This window comes from Centroberyx affinis, unplaced genomic scaffold, assembly GCF_046629955.1.
Source record: "Centroberyx affinis isolate AG114_WGS23_722 - 3 ecotype Tasmania unplaced genomic scaffold, CSIRO-AGI_Caff_v1 ptg003428l_1, whole genome shotgun sequence".
Taxonomy (NCBI): domain Eukaryota; kingdom Metazoa; phylum Chordata; class Actinopteri; order Beryciformes; family Berycidae; genus Centroberyx; species Centroberyx affinis.
This window is the reverse complement of record NW_027281401.1, coordinates 528,199-545,470: the sequence shown is the minus strand read 5'-3', so window position 1 is coordinate 545,470 and position 17,272 is coordinate 528,199. Positions and strand designations below refer to the sequence as shown.

Below are 17,272 nucleotides of genomic sequence, written 5' to 3'. Positions count from 1 at the left end.
CACATGTATTTCAGCTTGTTTCTAGGGAAACACTAGTGCGCTTTCAGTTTGGAGCATGCCGCTCCCAATTATAACATGTTGAGTACTTCAAAAAGGGTCATTCCAAACTGTAAGAGAGTTGTGTGTTGTTGCACAGTCTTTCATCAGAGCTGGGAAGTTGTGACGTCTTTTCAGAGCAGAGCCAGTTTCACTTACTCTCAGCCTAATCCTCTTAGACTTCTACAGCGCTTATCTGTCTTTTTGGCTAAACTGGGCTTCCAATTTGAGTATGTTTATATGACTTGTTTACTCTTAGCACGACTGAAATACTAAACTGAAAGGAGCACCAACCATTCATAATCCAGCATAACTGTGTTGTTCCTCTCCCATTTCTGTCTGTCTTTTGTATTGATTCTAATGCATCGGGGTGTATGTCTCCATCTTCATTCTCTGCTCACATTTGGAGGGAAGAGGTATTGCCTATCTGACATCTACTGCTATTATACAGTAGTTCAGCGTGTAATAGGCACTCAGCAACATAGCTTAGCTCAGTTCAGAGTGCTACCTTGAACGTGTGAGTCCTTGTGTGACTGTTGATGAGTTTTCCCCCTGCTCCTCCCTCTCTCTCTCTCTCTCTCTCTCTCTCTCTCTCTCTCTCTCTCTCTCTCTCTCTCTCTCTCTCTCTCTCTCTCTCTCTCTCTCTCTCTCTCTCTCTCTCTCTCTCTCTCTCTCTCTCTCTCTCTCTCTCTCTCTCCCCTTCTCCTATCCAGCCACCCAACTCGTACAATACTCCCTCTCATTTCCTTCTCTTCATCCCTCTGCTCCTTCAGTTGGAGGATGACATCGTGGCCAAGCCCAACTACTTTGCCACCATGAAGAACTTTGCCCTGCAGCTCTCGTCAGAGGACTGGATGATCCTGGAGTTCTCTCAGCTGGGCTTCATCGGTACGGCAGACAAAACGCCTGCTCAAAGTCAGCACCCACCTGATTTGTTGGTGGAATCATTTTGTTGATATCCTGCTTGAAACCTTGTATCTCTGATTTTGTCTTTTAATTCTACAAAAAAATTCCATTCATTGTCTTATTCATATTTTTTTTCTAATTCCAGTTGTTTCCAGTAGTTTCACTTGTTTCACGACTTTTGTGTCTTAAGTGTCAACATCTTGAAAGATGGCAGAGCACAAAAATCTTGAAACAAGTGAAATTATTTCATTCTACTGGCAGATTTTTCCCCCATTTTAAGAAAAACAAGATTTTTAAGACTCAAATACTAGGTTAAATGACCTTCTAAGGTGGATATTTTTTACAGGGTTTATACTGCAATTGACAGTTGACATCTTGTGGTACAAGCAAACCACTGATAATCTATTGTAAGATCTGAAAAATGCATGGTTGTCAATGGGGAAAATCAACTAGGCTTTCTCAGCTTTTAGGAGGTACAAGGTTTTCGCAGGACACTCGTTTGTAGTATTGATTCCAGTTGATTGTGCCCTATTTTAGCTACAGTGCGGTAGTGCAATGCAGTGCAGTGCACTCAGTGCAGTGCTCTGAGTCCTTTCCATGGTTTAATAATCTCTTTTACAAATAATTGGTTGTTAATGAGCCTCAGTGCAGGATCAATGGACCTCTACAAACCCCCTTATTCCCTCGGTCCTACAGGCAAGATGTTCCAAGCCCCAGACCTAAACCTGATCGTTGAGTTCATCTTCATGTTCTACAAGGAGAAGCCCATTGACTGGCTGCTAGATCACATTCTCTGGGTCAAAGTGTGCAATCCTGAGAAAGATGCGGTATGTGGACACTGTGCGGGTACGAGTGTGGGTGTATTTGGGAAAGGGTTGCTCTTCTTTGGTGTTTCTCATCGTTCCTCTCTTTCCTCTTTTGCAGAAACACTGCGAACGGCAGAAGTCCAGCCTGCGTGTGCGGTTTAGACCCTCTCTGTTTCAACATGTGGGACTCCATTCCTCGCTTGCTGGAAAGATCCAAAAACTCACAGTGAGTCTCACTTGCTCACAGTTGTTTTTCTGCAAGTGACACCCCCCCCTCCCAAATACCTATTGCGCTAGTTCTGTTTCAAGAAAAATATGAGTGAGCACACTTCCCCCTCACATTTTGTGGTGTTATGGCTACCTCCTGTCTACAATTGTTCACTTCCCCTCTCTGTTTATGTAGGACAAGGACTTCCTGAAGCCACTGCTCCACAAGATGCATGTCAACCCACCAGCTGAAGTGTCCACTTCAATGAAGGTAGCAGTTAAGAAAACTTATTTTCTATGACACACATTTCCCCTGCAGCTTTAATGTACAATTATGTAAAGGGGAATATCTTTTATTTACACAGGGAGTCCCATTGAGAAATGTTTCCTTCATAAGACAGCCTAGTTCATGAGAATATCTATCCTACTATAAAATGAGGAAAACTCTGTCTGTCTGTCTGTCTGTCTGCATCCATTTTGCTCCTCAATGGTTTGGCCAATCAATCTGAAACTGCACATGGGCATTGAGCATTGGCATAGGCAGGGACTGACGAAGCAGATTTTTCCATTTTCCCAAATTTACGCTGTTTATGCACATTTTTGGCAAGTCTGCACGTAGTTGTGGCGCGCGCATCCCCGGGTATGGACTAGTGATAACAAGAAAAAATAGAAAGGAATGAGCCCTAAATTATGACAAAAACACAAGAGTAAAAACAATTGGTTTTTTTTAGGCTGATACTGATATGTATTTTAGGTCGTAGTGTAAATGCAGGTGCAAAACAGGTTAAGCTTTTCAGACATGGCTATCTTAAAATAATTAAGTGGTTATTGAACAAAAGACCATGTTAGTTTTGTTCTGTTGCTAATTTGACAGTTGTATTAACTGACACACTCCAAGTGTGTCTGTCACAAAAATGCTGGCCAAATCTCGGCAGTAAAAATATCAGACTGGTACTGATATTGGATTTTAAAGCTGATATTGTCTGATACCAATAGTCTGCCAATATACAAGTGCATCCCTAAAAACAATATACAGAAATCAATGATGGAGGAGGGACAAAACAGATGTGTGGTGTGTTGTGCAGGTGTACCAGGGCCACACGCTGGAGAAGACTTACCTAGGAGAGGACTTCTTCTGGGCCATCACTCCCACTGCAGGAGACTACGTCCTCTTCAAATTTGACAGACCTATTAGCATAGAGAAGTAAGTGGGGAGGAGGGTTGTGTCTAAGTGCCATATATGTTTGTGTGCATGCTGACACATCATTTACATGCAAATAATATAATAGAGTGGAAGGTATTGCCAAACATGTATGTTGACATTTAACAGGGACGCACACACAGGCACATGCAAAGTCTTTCTTTTCTCTTCCCTTTCAGTGATTCAGGGTTAGCTCTAGTGTGTGTGTGTGTGTGTGTGTGTGTCTCCGGGGATCAGGGTGAGCTAATGAGAGAGTTCTAAAATAAGCATTCACAGGCCAGCCTCCTACTCTCTGCAGAGCCGGAGGAGAGAAGGAGGAAGCAGTGAGTATAAAGGGAGCCGATAGAGAGACTCAGAGGAAGAAGGGCGGGCTTGGACTGGGGTAGAGCTGAAGAGGAGAAGATGTTAATATTTGCTCGTGTGGAGAAGCATTTTAGAGACTGATGATTGTATCCCCCCGCTCTCATAAAGACACTGTGGGGACAGCGAGAGAGCGGTCGAGACTAGTAATTGTAGTTTGTTCACTCAGTCTGCCTGTCACTCAGCCACTCACCCACTCACTCACACTTATTCACCATCTGGCGCTCCAGTTTCTGACTTTAAGTGCTTTGTCTCTGCTCTTGAGTGACACCAATTACACTGGCTGGGTCTCTCTTACTCTACTGATAAGAGCCAACGTCTCATCAGCAGTTGGTCAGTAGAGATAGCTTTCTTTATTTTCTCTCTCACTCCTCCTGTCTGTTCACTTTATCTTCCTGTTTCTTGCTCCCTGTTTTCTTGTTTTTAATGTTTACTAGAAGTAAATACTTGTGCATAATAGATACACACGGAGAAGTGAAGCTAAGAAGAGCACTCATCTACCAGTTGTAGATTCCCATCCAAATTTCCGATATTTAGATGGCGGGTGAACTTTGGCGTTGTCGTCAGCCTGTCTGTGATCTTTTATAATATTCAGCAGTCTTCATCATATAAAATGATAAGAATTGCTTACTTTATAATGCTAACAAGCTATAAAGACAGACAGGTAGCGGTGCTAAACACCTGTCCTCCGGAGGTACTGTGATGGACTGTGTGTATCTGTGTGTGGCTGTTTGCATGGGGGCAAAGTGTGAGAATGTATATTCATGGCGTTTCCCATGGATGTGAATTTAAATGAACTTGTGTGGTTTGATTGGCAGGTTCCTGTTCCGCAGTGGGAACCAGGAGCACCCGGGGGACCGGATAGAGAACACCACGGTGGAAATACTGCCCTTCTCGGTAGGGAAACCCAACTGAAGATAGTCTCCCACCCTTCTCTGCTGTGATGTGCAAAAAGCCGTTTCTGATTGGATTGGATTAGGTCATTGATCGGTCACTCATATGTGTGTTGCGTAATGATTGATTATTGACAGCAATGTGAGCATGAGCTTGTTGTAATCGTTTGCTCTGCCAGAGGCGAGACATTCTAACACGCTTCCAGTGTAGACACGGGAGCTGGTCTCTGTCCAGCTGCTGCTCAAATCAAAATTCTGTGGCATTTGTGTCTTATGTTTTTCTCTAAAGTCCATCTGTTACTGTGTGCACATTTTAGGAAACTGGACTACAGACCAAAGAGAAGTACAAGCGAACTGAAGACCGCTTTTACAGAATCGGTAAGTGGACCAGACATTCCTTCAAAACTATACAGCTACATTTTCACACCCAGCCTGAGCTGGGTGTGAAAATGAGCTACTCGTGTGTGCGTGTGCACAAAGACACACTGGAACGTTGTGATCAGATTACACACCCACACTGGTTCTGCCTCAGACTGATGGGCAGTGTGCAAACAGCTTGTCAGATGTTCTTAACCACAGCCTTTCTCTCTGCAATACATTTTCCTCTTTTCTTCTTTATAACTGATGTTTCCTCTTCCTGCCATCGCTCTCTCCCCATTTTCACCCTTCTTTTCACCCAACATCTTTTCTAATGTGCTTTTTGTGTCTTAGCTTTTTTTCCTAATTTGATGTTCTTTGTAAATATGACGTACAGTACATTGTGTGTGTGTGTGTGTGTGTTGGTGCATGTGTGCAGGTCAGTTTGAGAAGGGTGTGGCAGAAGGGGCTGTAGATCCTGCCTTCAATCCTATAGTGGCACTGCGGCTCTCCGTTCTCAAAGACTCAGCTGTGTGGGCCATCGTCAGCGAAGTAAGCCAATCACACGCTGCACCTGTAATCTCCTGTCCAATCATATGCCAAATACCACTTGGTCCAGTCACATACTACCTCCTTGTTCCTATCCAATAATGCATGTGGTGCTCTGCTCTCTCCCTACAGATCCATATAAAGAGGATAGCGGGCTAACTGACTGTGGGGGGGCCACATCAATCACGGCCCCTGGGGTCCCAAAATCTCCTAGACTGCTAACGCAGGCACTCTGGCGCCTAGCAACCAGCAGTGACATCATCAGAGCCCACTAGAGTTGCTCTTCTGAGCTTGTCTGAGGAATGCCATCTCTCTCTCTCTCCTCTCTGGCTATGGTGTTTCTGTCCTCTTCCTGCTACACCTTGTTATTTTGCTTCTCTTGCATCTATTACTCCCTTTCTTTCTGCATCTCTCCCTCACTCTTGTGCTCTTAATTCATTTGTGTGAATGTGAATACTACTATAAAAAGAACAACAGCAGAGTGTCTGAAGAAACCTGTTTCCAGCCCTGGCTTGCGAAGTGACTGTTTGTGTTGGTCAGCAGCTTTGAACACAATCAAAAGACACATGGATGAATGGGGACAAATCGTCACATCTGAGGAGAACCAGTCACCTGGCCACTGGTGTTGTACATGCTGCCTAAACTCCTCTTTGTTGCTCTATGCTGCCACCTTTGGGCAAGCTGGGGCATTGCACTGTCACTAGCGCCACAGCAAAGCCCCTCGATGATGAAGAATGTTGTCATCACTAATGGCCAGTTGCTCTCTGTTCTCTACAGAGATGTAGGAGCTTTAGCTCAACACCAGGCCGATACTGACAAACAGAAATGTTGTTCCTCACTCCTTGGTCATTGTCCAACTTGCCCATGAAGAATACTCCACTTGTCCTGAAAAACAGGCTCAGGATGAGCTTACTGTTCCCAACTCCTGACTGTAGCCAGTTGCTGACACAGTTGACCCCAGGCCAGATTCCTTGGTAACTATCCCAATCCACCAAGAAAAGAACAAATAGAATGAAACCATATCTATTTCACCCCCTGTCTGGCAGGGTGTGTGTATGACCTCAGTGTCCATTTATAGTAAACCAATCAGACATTGCCTTGGTGTCATTTTCCTGAAGGGATATATTGTTATATTGATATATTATTACAACTATGACGATCTATGAAGGTGATTTAATTTATTTGAAATAAATCTTTAATTTGTACAAGAGGTAGAAAATATATTTTTTATTCTATTAAGAGATGTTTATGCTAGTTAAGAGTCTGTTTTGTTTGTGTGGGGTTTTGTTTTTTGTTTTTGTTTTTGTTTTTTTCCCAAAACTGCTATTGTACTTTTTATTTTTATTTTTACAGCTACTCGGCATTTGTTTTGGTGCAGGTAGCTCGGTTCTAGCTGCTGTACCGGTTTCCTATCTCTTCAAGCCAAACGTAACTAAAATGATTTATTTCCAACGCTACAACAAAATGGTAAGAGAGTTGTGAATGAATTCTATTGAAGTAGCTGTGGATCACTCTGTTCCAAAATTGGAAAAATGTGCCTTACATCCAGGTCCTTTGAAATTGCCATTATTCCAATCTGTTCCCTCCCACTTCTGCCTTCACCTCATTGGCTCAGATTAGTAATAATCAGTGACAATATTATCCACATGACATTAAACACCTTTTCTGTCCAGTTGGTGATGTGATAAGTCAGGAATAACAGCTGTGTCATTCTGAGGTATGGAGGAAGTGTTACAGTTTGAATATGTGTCAGTAAGCAGGAGGGTTAATTGTATCAGATCACCATGTGAAACAGCATGGTTTGCACTGTTTTTCCCCCACATCTTTTTTTGTTAACATCACATCTATTATTGTACTTTTAATTTGCCATCTCCCCATAGTAGATACTCTCACTTTCAATGACTCCTCCTAGTTCATGTAACGATTTATTTTGTCCAACCAGATATCTGGTTATGATTGGACAGGATATTATGACTACTGTACCTTTTTTTTTCTTTTTATTTAAATGTGCCATTTCACTTCACAGAGTGCTACTTGGTAGGCAGATTTGACCATGGGGATATATAGTACGATTGTAAATATATAGAAAAGCAATGAGCGTCATCCATCTCTTGCGCTCTCTCTCTCTTTCTCTCATTGCTTCACTTCATAGTTTAATGAAACTGTTTTACATGAAAACATGTTTGTTGTGCAGCCATGTTTGGAGGGGAATCTATTTTTAAGTTGAAGTTCATTCTCATCTTACATGTTAATGGTTAATTCAGGGGGCTAATGGAAGTGCCTTTTGTTGGAGCATTTGCTATAGGGTTGATTTGGAAATGGAAAAGTCTTTTTTTGTTGTTGCTAATCTCGTGTGTGTAGATGCACAAGTATTATTTGTACTTTATTAATAAACAATAATGTCTAATTTGGTCAGAGCAGCCTCCACCCCCTGATCAAACCATCCATGCTAGAGCTGTATTTAACAGTCTGAGGTGGCTCCCTCTCTGCCTCTTCATCAAATTGTTTTTGTTGCTGGAATTGGGAGAAGATGAGAGCAAGCCACTTGAGGGTGGAACAGGTTGTTTGGAAGGGGAAAGACACTTTCAGTACGTTTCATTAGATCGGCATCTGGTCCTTGTCCCGCATTCATGCACAACTTGAGGCTGAATGCACAAAAAAGCAACACCAGCAGTTGTGTGATCCCTGAGATCCCCTGCTGTATGTCTGGATAATAGATAGGAGACAGAAAAGAAAGGAACTCTGCCCTTGCCTGACAACCCCACACACCCATCAGTTCATGTGCCTTCATCACGTACATATGTGTATGTCTGCCTCTGATGATTTTGACATGGGTTTTCATGGACATCTTTGAAATAAATGAAAAAAGTTGATACAAATCATGCCCATTTCTGTGTTATGCTTTGGTTCTATTCACATTACCGCTCCATCTGCTTCATCAGACCGTTTCATTTCAAAACGGCTATGAAAGTGCTGCAAAGTAATTCTAATTTCTCACTCCTTGGTGTTGTTTTGGTGCCACCTGGCTGCAAACATTGCAAATACTATAACAAGAAAATCTAGTTTACACATTTTTTAACCTATTAGCTTTTTTATTGATTTATTTTACAGAATAATGGCTCTTCCATATTATTTTCAAAGCATTAAGCATCTGAAAGCGGTCCTGACATACCACATAATGTCTGACATGAAAAATACTACAGACCTTCCCAGAATGCATTGTTTGCGTCAGGTACTTCCGTTTTCCCATCATGCTGTTCCCGAAACATGGTGGCCGGTTGCTTTCACAACAACCTCTTCGGTGTCACTACTGCTAGTAAGCCAACTCTTGCATTTGTGATTGTACAAGTAACGCAACATTTGTGTAAAAGTGGATTCTGCACAATGCCGAAATACTACGAGGACAAAGAGGAAGATACCAGGGCTTGCGCTGGTATTAGAGAGGACTTCAAGGCATGTCTCCTTCAGCACGACTGCGTTGTAAAGGTGAGTTAACGTCTCATGTCAGACAGTCTCAGTCCTATATCTGTCAGGCTACAAGTTTCCATAACGGTAACTATCACATCAAACCTGTTTTTAGTTTACAGCCTCTCCCAGTAACGTTGACATCCATGATAACAATAACTGACCCCCGTGGAGAATATGCCTTGCCCCCTCCAGGTACCTAGAGAGAACGATACGCCAAATTTCATTCATAAACCTGGCAGTTTAATGTTGCCTTGCCTATCAGCCAAGGTGCATACCATTTAAATATGACTCAACAACTTTTCTGAATCATTGGGAGACGCTATTCAATTCGGCTCTCATAAAATTCTCCAAGCACCACTTGAGTAGAAGGCGGCAGCAAGCAGCTGTGTACCAATACTAAAAGTTGATATTTTCGAAAATCACCTTCATCAAAATATCAATTTCATCAAGTCTCCCTTGGCAGAGGATGCACAGGTGTATCCTCCCCAGGAAGTCTTTTCAGTGAGTAGTGGTAGTAAAGGAGGGGAGGAAAAGAGGAGTAGTGAAAAAACTTTGGGATCCAGCCAGTGTAATTTCACAGATTAGTTCCTCCTCGAGCTCTGTGACGGACTGGCGACTTGTCCAAGGCCCCCACAACACCCCCATCTAATTACCTGCAGCTACCCCTTCTCATCCCCTTCTCTCAATGCACGCTGGGATAGACTCCAGTCCATTTCTAATTTGCCTTTCAATTTTTTCAGGAGGGGAAAATGCCCAGTGAGTGTTTAAAGGAAGGCCACTGCAAAGCCCTGCAGACATCGTTCTTTGAGTGCAAGAGGTCAATGGTAAGTCAATGGTAATTGCATGGCACTCTGATGGATTCAGTACAACTAGAAACTGGCCTATCAGGCACCAAAGGGAGAGAGGGAAATGAGGACAGTGTCACCATGATGATCGACTGATCTGCATGGGTACAAAACAGGGTGTATTCCATTTAAACTGGCACAGGACACTGAGTGGGGCATGAATTGTCTTTTCTTTTTCTTTTCTCAAATTTAGTGAGGTTTCAATCAGCAGTCAAATTTTGATCCCTGCTAATGTACATGCAAGCTGAGTTTCCCCAAAATGACCAGAGCCATATAACTTCACAGGTAGAGCTTTCTGAGAATGTTTCTTCTTGTTGGCTATTGAAGACAGACTAGTCAGTGTTCATTTTTGTCAAAGTGAAATGAATGTGAAACAGTGAATCAGCTTTGAATTTTGTGATGTACTCACATTAGTATGACAGAATGCAATTAACAGTCTGAGACAAACAGAAAATAACACCTCTAACAATAGTTTTGTTGGTGTTTTATACAAACTGATCAACAGCTATTAACAATGTATTTTGTGATTAATGAGGCTGTTTGCAAGAAGCTGATTTCAGTTTAGAGTAGGTTGTGTAAATTGCAGTTTTCCCTGTTCTGAGTGAATGTCTCTTACCAGATACCAAAATAGCCATATCATTTATGTGCTTCCCCTCTATTATCTTTGAATTTCCAAGGTTTCATAAACACATTATGAAAACCTTGATAAAAACCTACCTTACATAACCCATTTATAAATAAGTGTAATATTGACTTGTGCAGCAGTTTCTACTGCTGCACAAGTCAATATTACTAAGAATCATCAAAATGTTACAAACAGGGTTTATTCCATCCAAATTAAAACTGTAATTCCAATCTGATTTTGCATTCTATAAAGATCATTGAACTCAGTTTTAAGAAGTCCCGCATAAACTGACCTATGGTTAACTTCTATTTACAGCTGGACACGCGGTCACGGTTCAGAGGAAGGAAGGGATATTGAGGAACCAGTGTGGGACAGTTGAATGCTGATGCTGCCATGTGGCTGAGTGAATACTGGATGAGCACTTGTAAATAATAGTTTAATTTAATCCAGAGGGCCCCGTTCACAGGCCCGTATGTGTGCAGCTGGACATGCTCGTTTGAAGGACGTGTTTCTCACCTAGTAGTAAATGACTTGGGACTACCAAATCTTTAAAAACGACAGACTAACAGTGTGAAGGGATTACTGGCTCCTTAATTTGCCAACATGCCCAGTAATGAGCAAACACTGGAGCTCTGACATGCAGGAGCATCGTGCTTCTTGAATTCTTGCAAACATTTTAATGTATTGTGTTATTATGGATGATTGGGTGCGTGTGCCATATTATGGAAAATAAACACTTGTATACAATAAAAAGATATGAACATACAATTTATATGAAACTTTTAAGAACTGGAAACTTTTTAGATGCTGTAATCAAACGTACATCTGAGTGACTGACACTTATATCACATTTCCAGTAAAACAATGAAATTAAATGTATTTTGACATTGGTGTTACACAGTTGAGGTAGTAGATGTAGTCATTCATCTTCATTAGACACCAACATGTAACATTCTACAAAATCAGATAAAACCTTCCTGCTATAGATACAGTACTTTACAAAGTGTGTAGTCAGTTGTTTTCAGAGTAGTCTACCTGTTATGTACAGAATGTAGGCTTATATACTAAAACACCAGTGGTTTGGATGACTGAACATCTGTCAGATAGAACTCAGTAGATCATCCTCATACTGAACCAAAGGATGTGGACAGGAACAAGGAAGAAACAAGGCGGCCACTTGTGCCCCCACAGCATGCTCACAGTCATTATTTCAAAGCATCCATCATCATCTGCTTGAACTTCTCCATATCCACCTTCTTCATGATGACGGCCTTGTGAGTTTTCTTCAGCATGTTCACAGTATCTACTACCATCATGCCTCTGGTGTGCGTTCCTGTCAGCTCAACACTAACTGGGTAGCGGTCACTTTCCGTGATGAACGAGTCGTCGACGGCGGCTGCCATGGCGTACGAATCGCACGAAATGAAACCTGTGCCGTCGACAAACTCTTTCTGGAAGCGCTCGCTGAGCGACACGTTGATGCTGTGGCGGAAGATCTGAGCCATGAAGCGAGCCTTCTCCGTGTTCTGGGCCAACCAGGCGTCACAGAACTCCTGTCATACAACACCAGGACCAACATCAACACAGTGGTCATAACAGTTCAACATATTTTTCCATGATGCATGAACCTAGTGATAGCAGCAAGGTTGCATGCTGTAATTTGTCTTCTGAATATATGTGTTGGAATGTATCATTGCTAGGAGAAAACCTTACCCAGGACAGCTTGCTGTAGCAGGTAAACTCCCAGCAGGCCAAGTAGGTGGGACACTGGTAGTCGTTCAGCACAATGTACGCAGCTTCTGGATCAGCTGCAAAATTGAACTCGGCACACACAGTGGTGTTTCCTCGAGCTGAGGAAGTACAGAGAGCATACCATGTAAAACTACTGATCACAAATTTAACTCCAGAATTATACTGTGTCACTGTTACCAGCCTTGGCTTTTGCTAAAATGTGGCATAAAGAAACTGTAGAAGCTGATGGTGTTGGATATAGAGACAGTTTTCCTCACATTCTGTGTTGCCTCCCATGATGTAGAGGCCTTTGAGTTTGCTAGGTAGAGATGGATCCAGCCTCACAGCCAGAGCCAGGTTGGTAAGTGGTGCTGTGGCAACAAGAGATATCTGGCAAAGACACATACAATATATGTAAGACTTAATACACACAGACACACACACACACACACACACACACACAGGGCTCTCACATCTCTCACCTCTCCAGGGTTTTCATTGACAATCCTGATCATAGCTGACACAGCACCCTCCTCCTGAACCATGTCCAGACCAGGAGCATTGGAGTCTGGAGCATCTCCCAGCCCGTCCTGCCCATGGAACTGTCCTGCATCAATGCAGTTCCCAAGGATGGGCTTAGCAGCACCTTTGAACACTGGAATCTGGACATTAAATGAACACCGGGTGAGTGCAATCACACCACAAGGAACAATCCTGTATCGCTGTTGTTATTATTATAGGGCTCCCCAATAGATTTTTGCTCTCCATTATAATGTTAAAAACTATACGATCAAGTGTGGACTCATTTAAGATATGGCAAGTCCTTCAGGAAAATTAGAGTAACCCCACACTGATATAAAACTGTAAGGAGAATGTCCAAAACTGAGGCTTATTGATGCAGAATATTTACACATGTTCAAGTGATGTCATGTTTGTATTGCATGTAGACTTTATTGTATACATCTGATACAGGACCTGTGGTCTTTCTTGTTTGTCATGCTTTGTACATCAGCTGGACTGTCTTACCATTATGTACTTGGAGCCAAATACTGATGACCTAGTATCCTATTGATCGATCGTCTATATAGGTTATACAGGCTATATAGGTTATATAGGTTTGTTTCAGGTGTGCCTCTCTGGGTTTGAGGATGGTATAATAATACCAACATCTTTTCTTTCACCTCACCCAAATATTTTTGGCATATTTTTGTCACTTTAACACATAAATAAATATTTTTCCTGCATCGGTAAGCCTCAGATTTGGACATTCTCCTTATTGTTTTATTTCAGTGTGTGGGTTACTCTTAATTTCCCTACTATTACCTTTGAGACCAACACCTATATCATAACCTCTCAGGACTATGGGAAGAGCGTAAACTGATTTCACAATCTTATTAAGTGCTGTACCTTGCCATACCTAATGATGCCCATGTTGGTGTTTCATGGCAAATTGGATTCAAAAGTCATTCTATGAGGTGAGACAAGATGCTTTATGCAATGTTTACCTACAAAGATAAACAGCAGTAAATGTTTCAAAGGTCAAACATCGTGACTCAAGTTTAGATTTCGTTTTTACCAAAAAATAGACCCATAGGTGCTACTAAACAATACGTACTATCCACTTCTGTACCAAGAACTGTTTTGTCAGAACATGAGATAATGAAGATGAAGATAATGAAGTCATTTTTTCTCAGCTTCACTCTGTCTTGGTCTTATGTAGCTACTGCCCTTTAGCTATGTAGGGAGGAATAGTGTTGGTTCACACAACATCGGTGAGTTGAGTCAGCTAACCATTAATATAACAAGAACACAATACTGGAGGTTTGGCAATTTCAACTTCTGTCATTTCAGTGCAACTTGCCAAAACCAGAGGAAATTTTCCATTTGTTTTTGGTATTAAAAATCAGCAGCCTATCAATGATTTGTATTCCTGCAACAGCTGTCAGAGCCAAAACTGCCTTACTAAAGCTAACCAAGGTCATGCTGGTTATCCTCATTCTGCCTTTAGTCATGTGGCTGAGGAACCAATAAATTGTTAGTCAGCTGTATAAACAGCAGCCTTACTTGTCACATGATGTTGCACATTCCAATCAGTAAATGTCACGTAACATTCTTTATTTTGGAGCAAACGTATTAGTGATAGTCTGAAATAAGACTCTTGACACCAATTACCCATCTCAGTGTGATAAAACAACTGCGTTAGAAAAGGACAACAACGCAGCACCCACCTCTAGTTTCTTGCAGGCTTGCAGAACACGCAGAATGTTCTTGCACACGTTCTCTACTGAGGTGTTTCCATGGACACAGGTGATGCCCAGGAGCTCCACGTTGGGGGCACCCAGCGCCAACATGATGGCCTGAGCATCGTCCACCCCGCAGTCTACATCCACCAGCAGCTTCTTTCTCATCCTGCACCCTGAGGAGCACACATATCAAACCAGGGAGAACACAGAGGCTCTGCGTTAGTGTCTGTCTGGCTGTCCATAAACCAGTCTGGTTAGCTTAGTCAGCTAATCTGTTAGTTAATGAGTAAGCTCAACATGTTTGTTCCCCTATTACAGACACGGAAATCTAACAAAAGTTGTGTTGAGCTATGTTAGAGAGTCATCTAATTCAGTAAACTGTGCACCACCACCTATCTGAAACAGAAACACAAGAAGTCACGATTCACAAGACTATTCCTACCTGTAGCTGAGTGTGAAAAAGGTGAACTGGACTGTGTAGCGGCTGGTGCTCTTCGTCTCACTGGCTGGAACAAATGACAGTCACTTGCAAGCCTGAACCTTTATGCAGCAGGAGGGGAAAGAGATGTTGAGAGGGAGGAGGAGTCAAGTAATGGTAAGGAAGTGAGAGTGAATTTAATCTAATATCTAATATCTATATTCTATAATATAATATCTGCTTCCAGTTGGAAGTCTTCCACATGGGGAGAGATAAAAAAAAAATAACCAGTGAAAGAAAGACATTTAGCATGACAACTTGTTGAGGATCTGTTTCTCAGCCTTCTCTTTCTGTGTCTGTTTTTGAGTGAATGTGCTGCTGGTGACTTGGCCAAGTCTCCTTTGCAAAATAGGTTACTGATCTATTTGCAATATGTTTTACTGCTGTGTCTGCAACTGAATGTGATGCTGTTGCCTTGGTCTCTTTCAGTTATTGGCCTCAACAGGGCTAACCTGAAAGTGTAAAGTCTACAGGGGCATCAGTTCACTGAACACTAAACTAGGGAAAACATCTACAGTACTGTAATTTGCCACCAGAACTTTCAAGCCCACTTATAAGGAGTAGTCTAAACCTCTGGGGACCAATGACTGATGACTGACAAGATATTTAGTCAGTGAGATGTAGGTCGCCTAACAATCTGAACTCCCTCTGATAGGAAATTGTTTACATAGGGCAGGGCTTTTCAATTACAAATTCAGTTGGGCCAGATTTTAAAACCGGGAAATGTAGATGGGCCAGACATTTTCAGCAGCCTATTTAAAAACTTTTTTTTAGCTTTTGGTAATGATAAATTTAAACAAACGCAAATAAATGTAGTAAAAAATAGCAATGTTTATCGTTTCACTTTTGAAATAAAAAAATATATTTTTGGTCACATATCTGATCCAGGCAAATCACAAAGTGCAGAAACAGAATAAAAAAGAGCTCAATGCACAGAATCAGGTGGCAATAACAGTAACCAATAACACACTCTATTACACACAGTGGTGGAAGAAGTACTGAGATGTTTTACTTAAGTAAAAGTAGCAATACAACAATGTAAAGATACTCCATTACAAGTAAAAGTCCTGCATTCAAAATCTTACTTAAGTAAAAGTACATAAGTATTGGCAGCAAAATGTACTTAGAGTATCAAAGTAAACGTACTCATTATGCAAACTGTCCACATTTAGAGCGTTATATTTTTCATAAATTATTGGAATATTAATACTGATTTATTGACATACATGTAAGCAGCATTTTAAAGTTGTCAACGTGAAGCTAATCTTAACAATTTAGCTATACTTTTGGGTAGGCTAATCTATAACATTTTATAGTTATTTTATAAAGATGATCAAATGTTTTAAATATAAAATATTGATCTGAAAAGTAACTAGTAACTATAGCTGTGAAATACAAAGTAGCATAAAATGGAAATACTCAAGTAAAGTACAAGTACCTCAAAACTGTACTTCAGTACACTACTTGAGTAAATGTACTTACTTACTTTCCACCACTGATTACACATAACTACTATTTGCTAGTCCAGGCAGGGTTAAACCGACGCTTTTCATTGTCAGTTTTACGTTTCAGGGTTGACAGAGACATATTTTCAGAAAAAGTGGGGGTCGTCTTATATTCGAGGACTAGACAAACGTTCACAACATCAGATATTCTTTTTGAATGGATAAAGTACCGGTGTAAAACCGACTCCTACACGGAGTGTTGCGTTATGGGTTGTTTGTAGCCTTAATGTTGCTAGGCTAGCGAGTGTTTTATAAAAACAATATTACAATTAAAATATTAAAATCGCTATTAAAATAGCCTATTTAATTCAAGCTCGCTGGGCCACTCGGAGGTTGCTTCTGGGCTGGATGTGGCCCGCGGGCCGCCAATTGAATAGGTTTGATCTTTGACCTCCATAATGATACAAACTACAAGATGAAATCTGGACTCACTTGGCTGCTATGGTACTACTACTACTACTACGACTATGATAGTATACAACTATGGTAAGAGCGCCTGTTGGTACTCAGCAGACTGCACAGGGACACAACAAGCTAGCAGGCTGCACTCAACCAAACACAACCAGCAGAATGTAAATATGTTGCGTGAGCCTGAACATTAATTGACACCCGTCTTGTCGTCCCTCGCTTTACCTCAACACAGAGCTGCTGAAGATGTGAGGTGTCACTGTAGCTCCAAGACGTCGGACTGCTGTCGCCATGCAGTAAATAAAGTCAGAAACAGACGGAAGGAGACCTGAGAGGAGGAAGATGTGCAGAGCTCTCACTCTTCCGCCATTTTTTTTGTACCACAAACGTCATCGCGTAGCGTGGCGGGCCAGAATCGGCTCTCTGTGTATCTCAGGTTTATTTGAACCAAATTGCCAGTTTAGAGAATAACAACTTTGTTTCACGTCTGTACTGGTAACGGCTGGCCCATATTTCCGGGCAGTGGACCAGGTTTTTGACGATAAAGTGACTCATCTTTAGAAGTAGACGATCTTCGATGAAGCCCTCGCCAATCTTCCGCCGTTCCGGCTGCGACGCAGTATTGTTGCGTCCTCCGCACGGCTTCATATCACA

The 17,272-nt window shown here is 41.7% G+C and overlaps 3 protein-coding genes across 5 annotated transcripts in view; 2 read left to right on the top strand and 1 right to left on the bottom strand.

Moving 5' to 3' along the window:
• Window positions 1–8,185, top strand: part of mgat4a (alpha-1,3-mannosyl-glycoprotein 4-beta-N-acetylglucosaminyltransferase A) — a 30,741-nt gene extending 22,556 nt beyond the window's left edge. The window contains exons 8-16 of one of the 2 annotated variants that reach the window (XM_071539287.1): window positions 810–924; window positions 1,639–1,769; window positions 1,867–1,974; window positions 2,152–2,226; window positions 3,041–3,159; window positions 4,335–4,413; window positions 4,727–4,787; window positions 5,206–5,318; window positions 5,448–8,185. In XM_071539287.1, the coding sequence (XP_071395388.1) occupies window positions 810–924; window positions 1,639–1,769; window positions 1,867–1,974; window positions 2,152–2,226; window positions 3,041–3,159; window positions 4,335–4,413; window positions 4,727–4,787; window positions 5,206–5,318; window positions 5,448–5,474 (828 nt within the window). In that variant the 3' untranslated portion in view covers window positions 5,475–8,185. Of the gene's footprint in view, window positions 1–749; window positions 925–1,638; window positions 1,770–1,866; window positions 1,975–2,151; window positions 2,227–3,040; window positions 3,160–4,334; window positions 4,414–4,726; window positions 4,788–5,205; window positions 5,319–5,447 lie in introns of both variants that reach the window. The other variant, XM_071539286.1, reaches the window with a different exon arrangement.
• A 396-nt stretch (window positions 8,186–8,581) lies between these two features.
• coa5 (cytochrome C oxidase assembly factor 5) lies at window positions 8,582–10,994 on the top strand. The gene is made up of 3 exons (XM_071539233.1): window positions 8,582–8,801; window positions 9,524–9,607; window positions 10,569–10,994. Exons 1-3 carry the CDS (start codon window positions 8,583–8,585, stop codon window positions 10,608–10,610), a joined length of 345 nt encoding a protein of 114 aa, XP_071395334.1. The 5' UTR covers window position 8,582; the 3' UTR covers window positions 10,611–10,994.
• A 61-nt stretch (window positions 10,995–11,055) lies between these two features.
• On the bottom strand, window positions 11,056–17,180 carry LOC139660943 (inosine-uridine preferring nucleoside hydrolase). Of its 2 annotated transcripts, none has more exons than XM_071539231.1 (7): window positions 16,844–17,180; window positions 14,670–14,767; window positions 14,213–14,400; window positions 12,467–12,646; window positions 12,263–12,374; window positions 11,967–12,103; window positions 11,056–11,806 (listed from the first exon to the last, which is right to left on the bottom strand). In XM_071539231.1, exons 1-7 carry the CDS (start codon window positions 16,909–16,911, stop codon window positions 11,459–11,461), a joined length of 1,131 nt encoding a protein of 376 aa, XP_071395332.1. In that variant the 5' UTR covers window positions 16,912–17,180; the 3' UTR covers window positions 11,056–11,458. The 2 variants fall into 2 exon arrangements, with proteins under 2 accessions (XP_071395332.1, XP_071395333.1); XM_071539232.1 differs by having other exon boundaries at window positions 11,060–11,806; window positions 14,670–14,729; window positions 16,844–16,883.
• Between the last annotated feature and the right edge of the window lie 92 nt (window positions 17,181–17,272).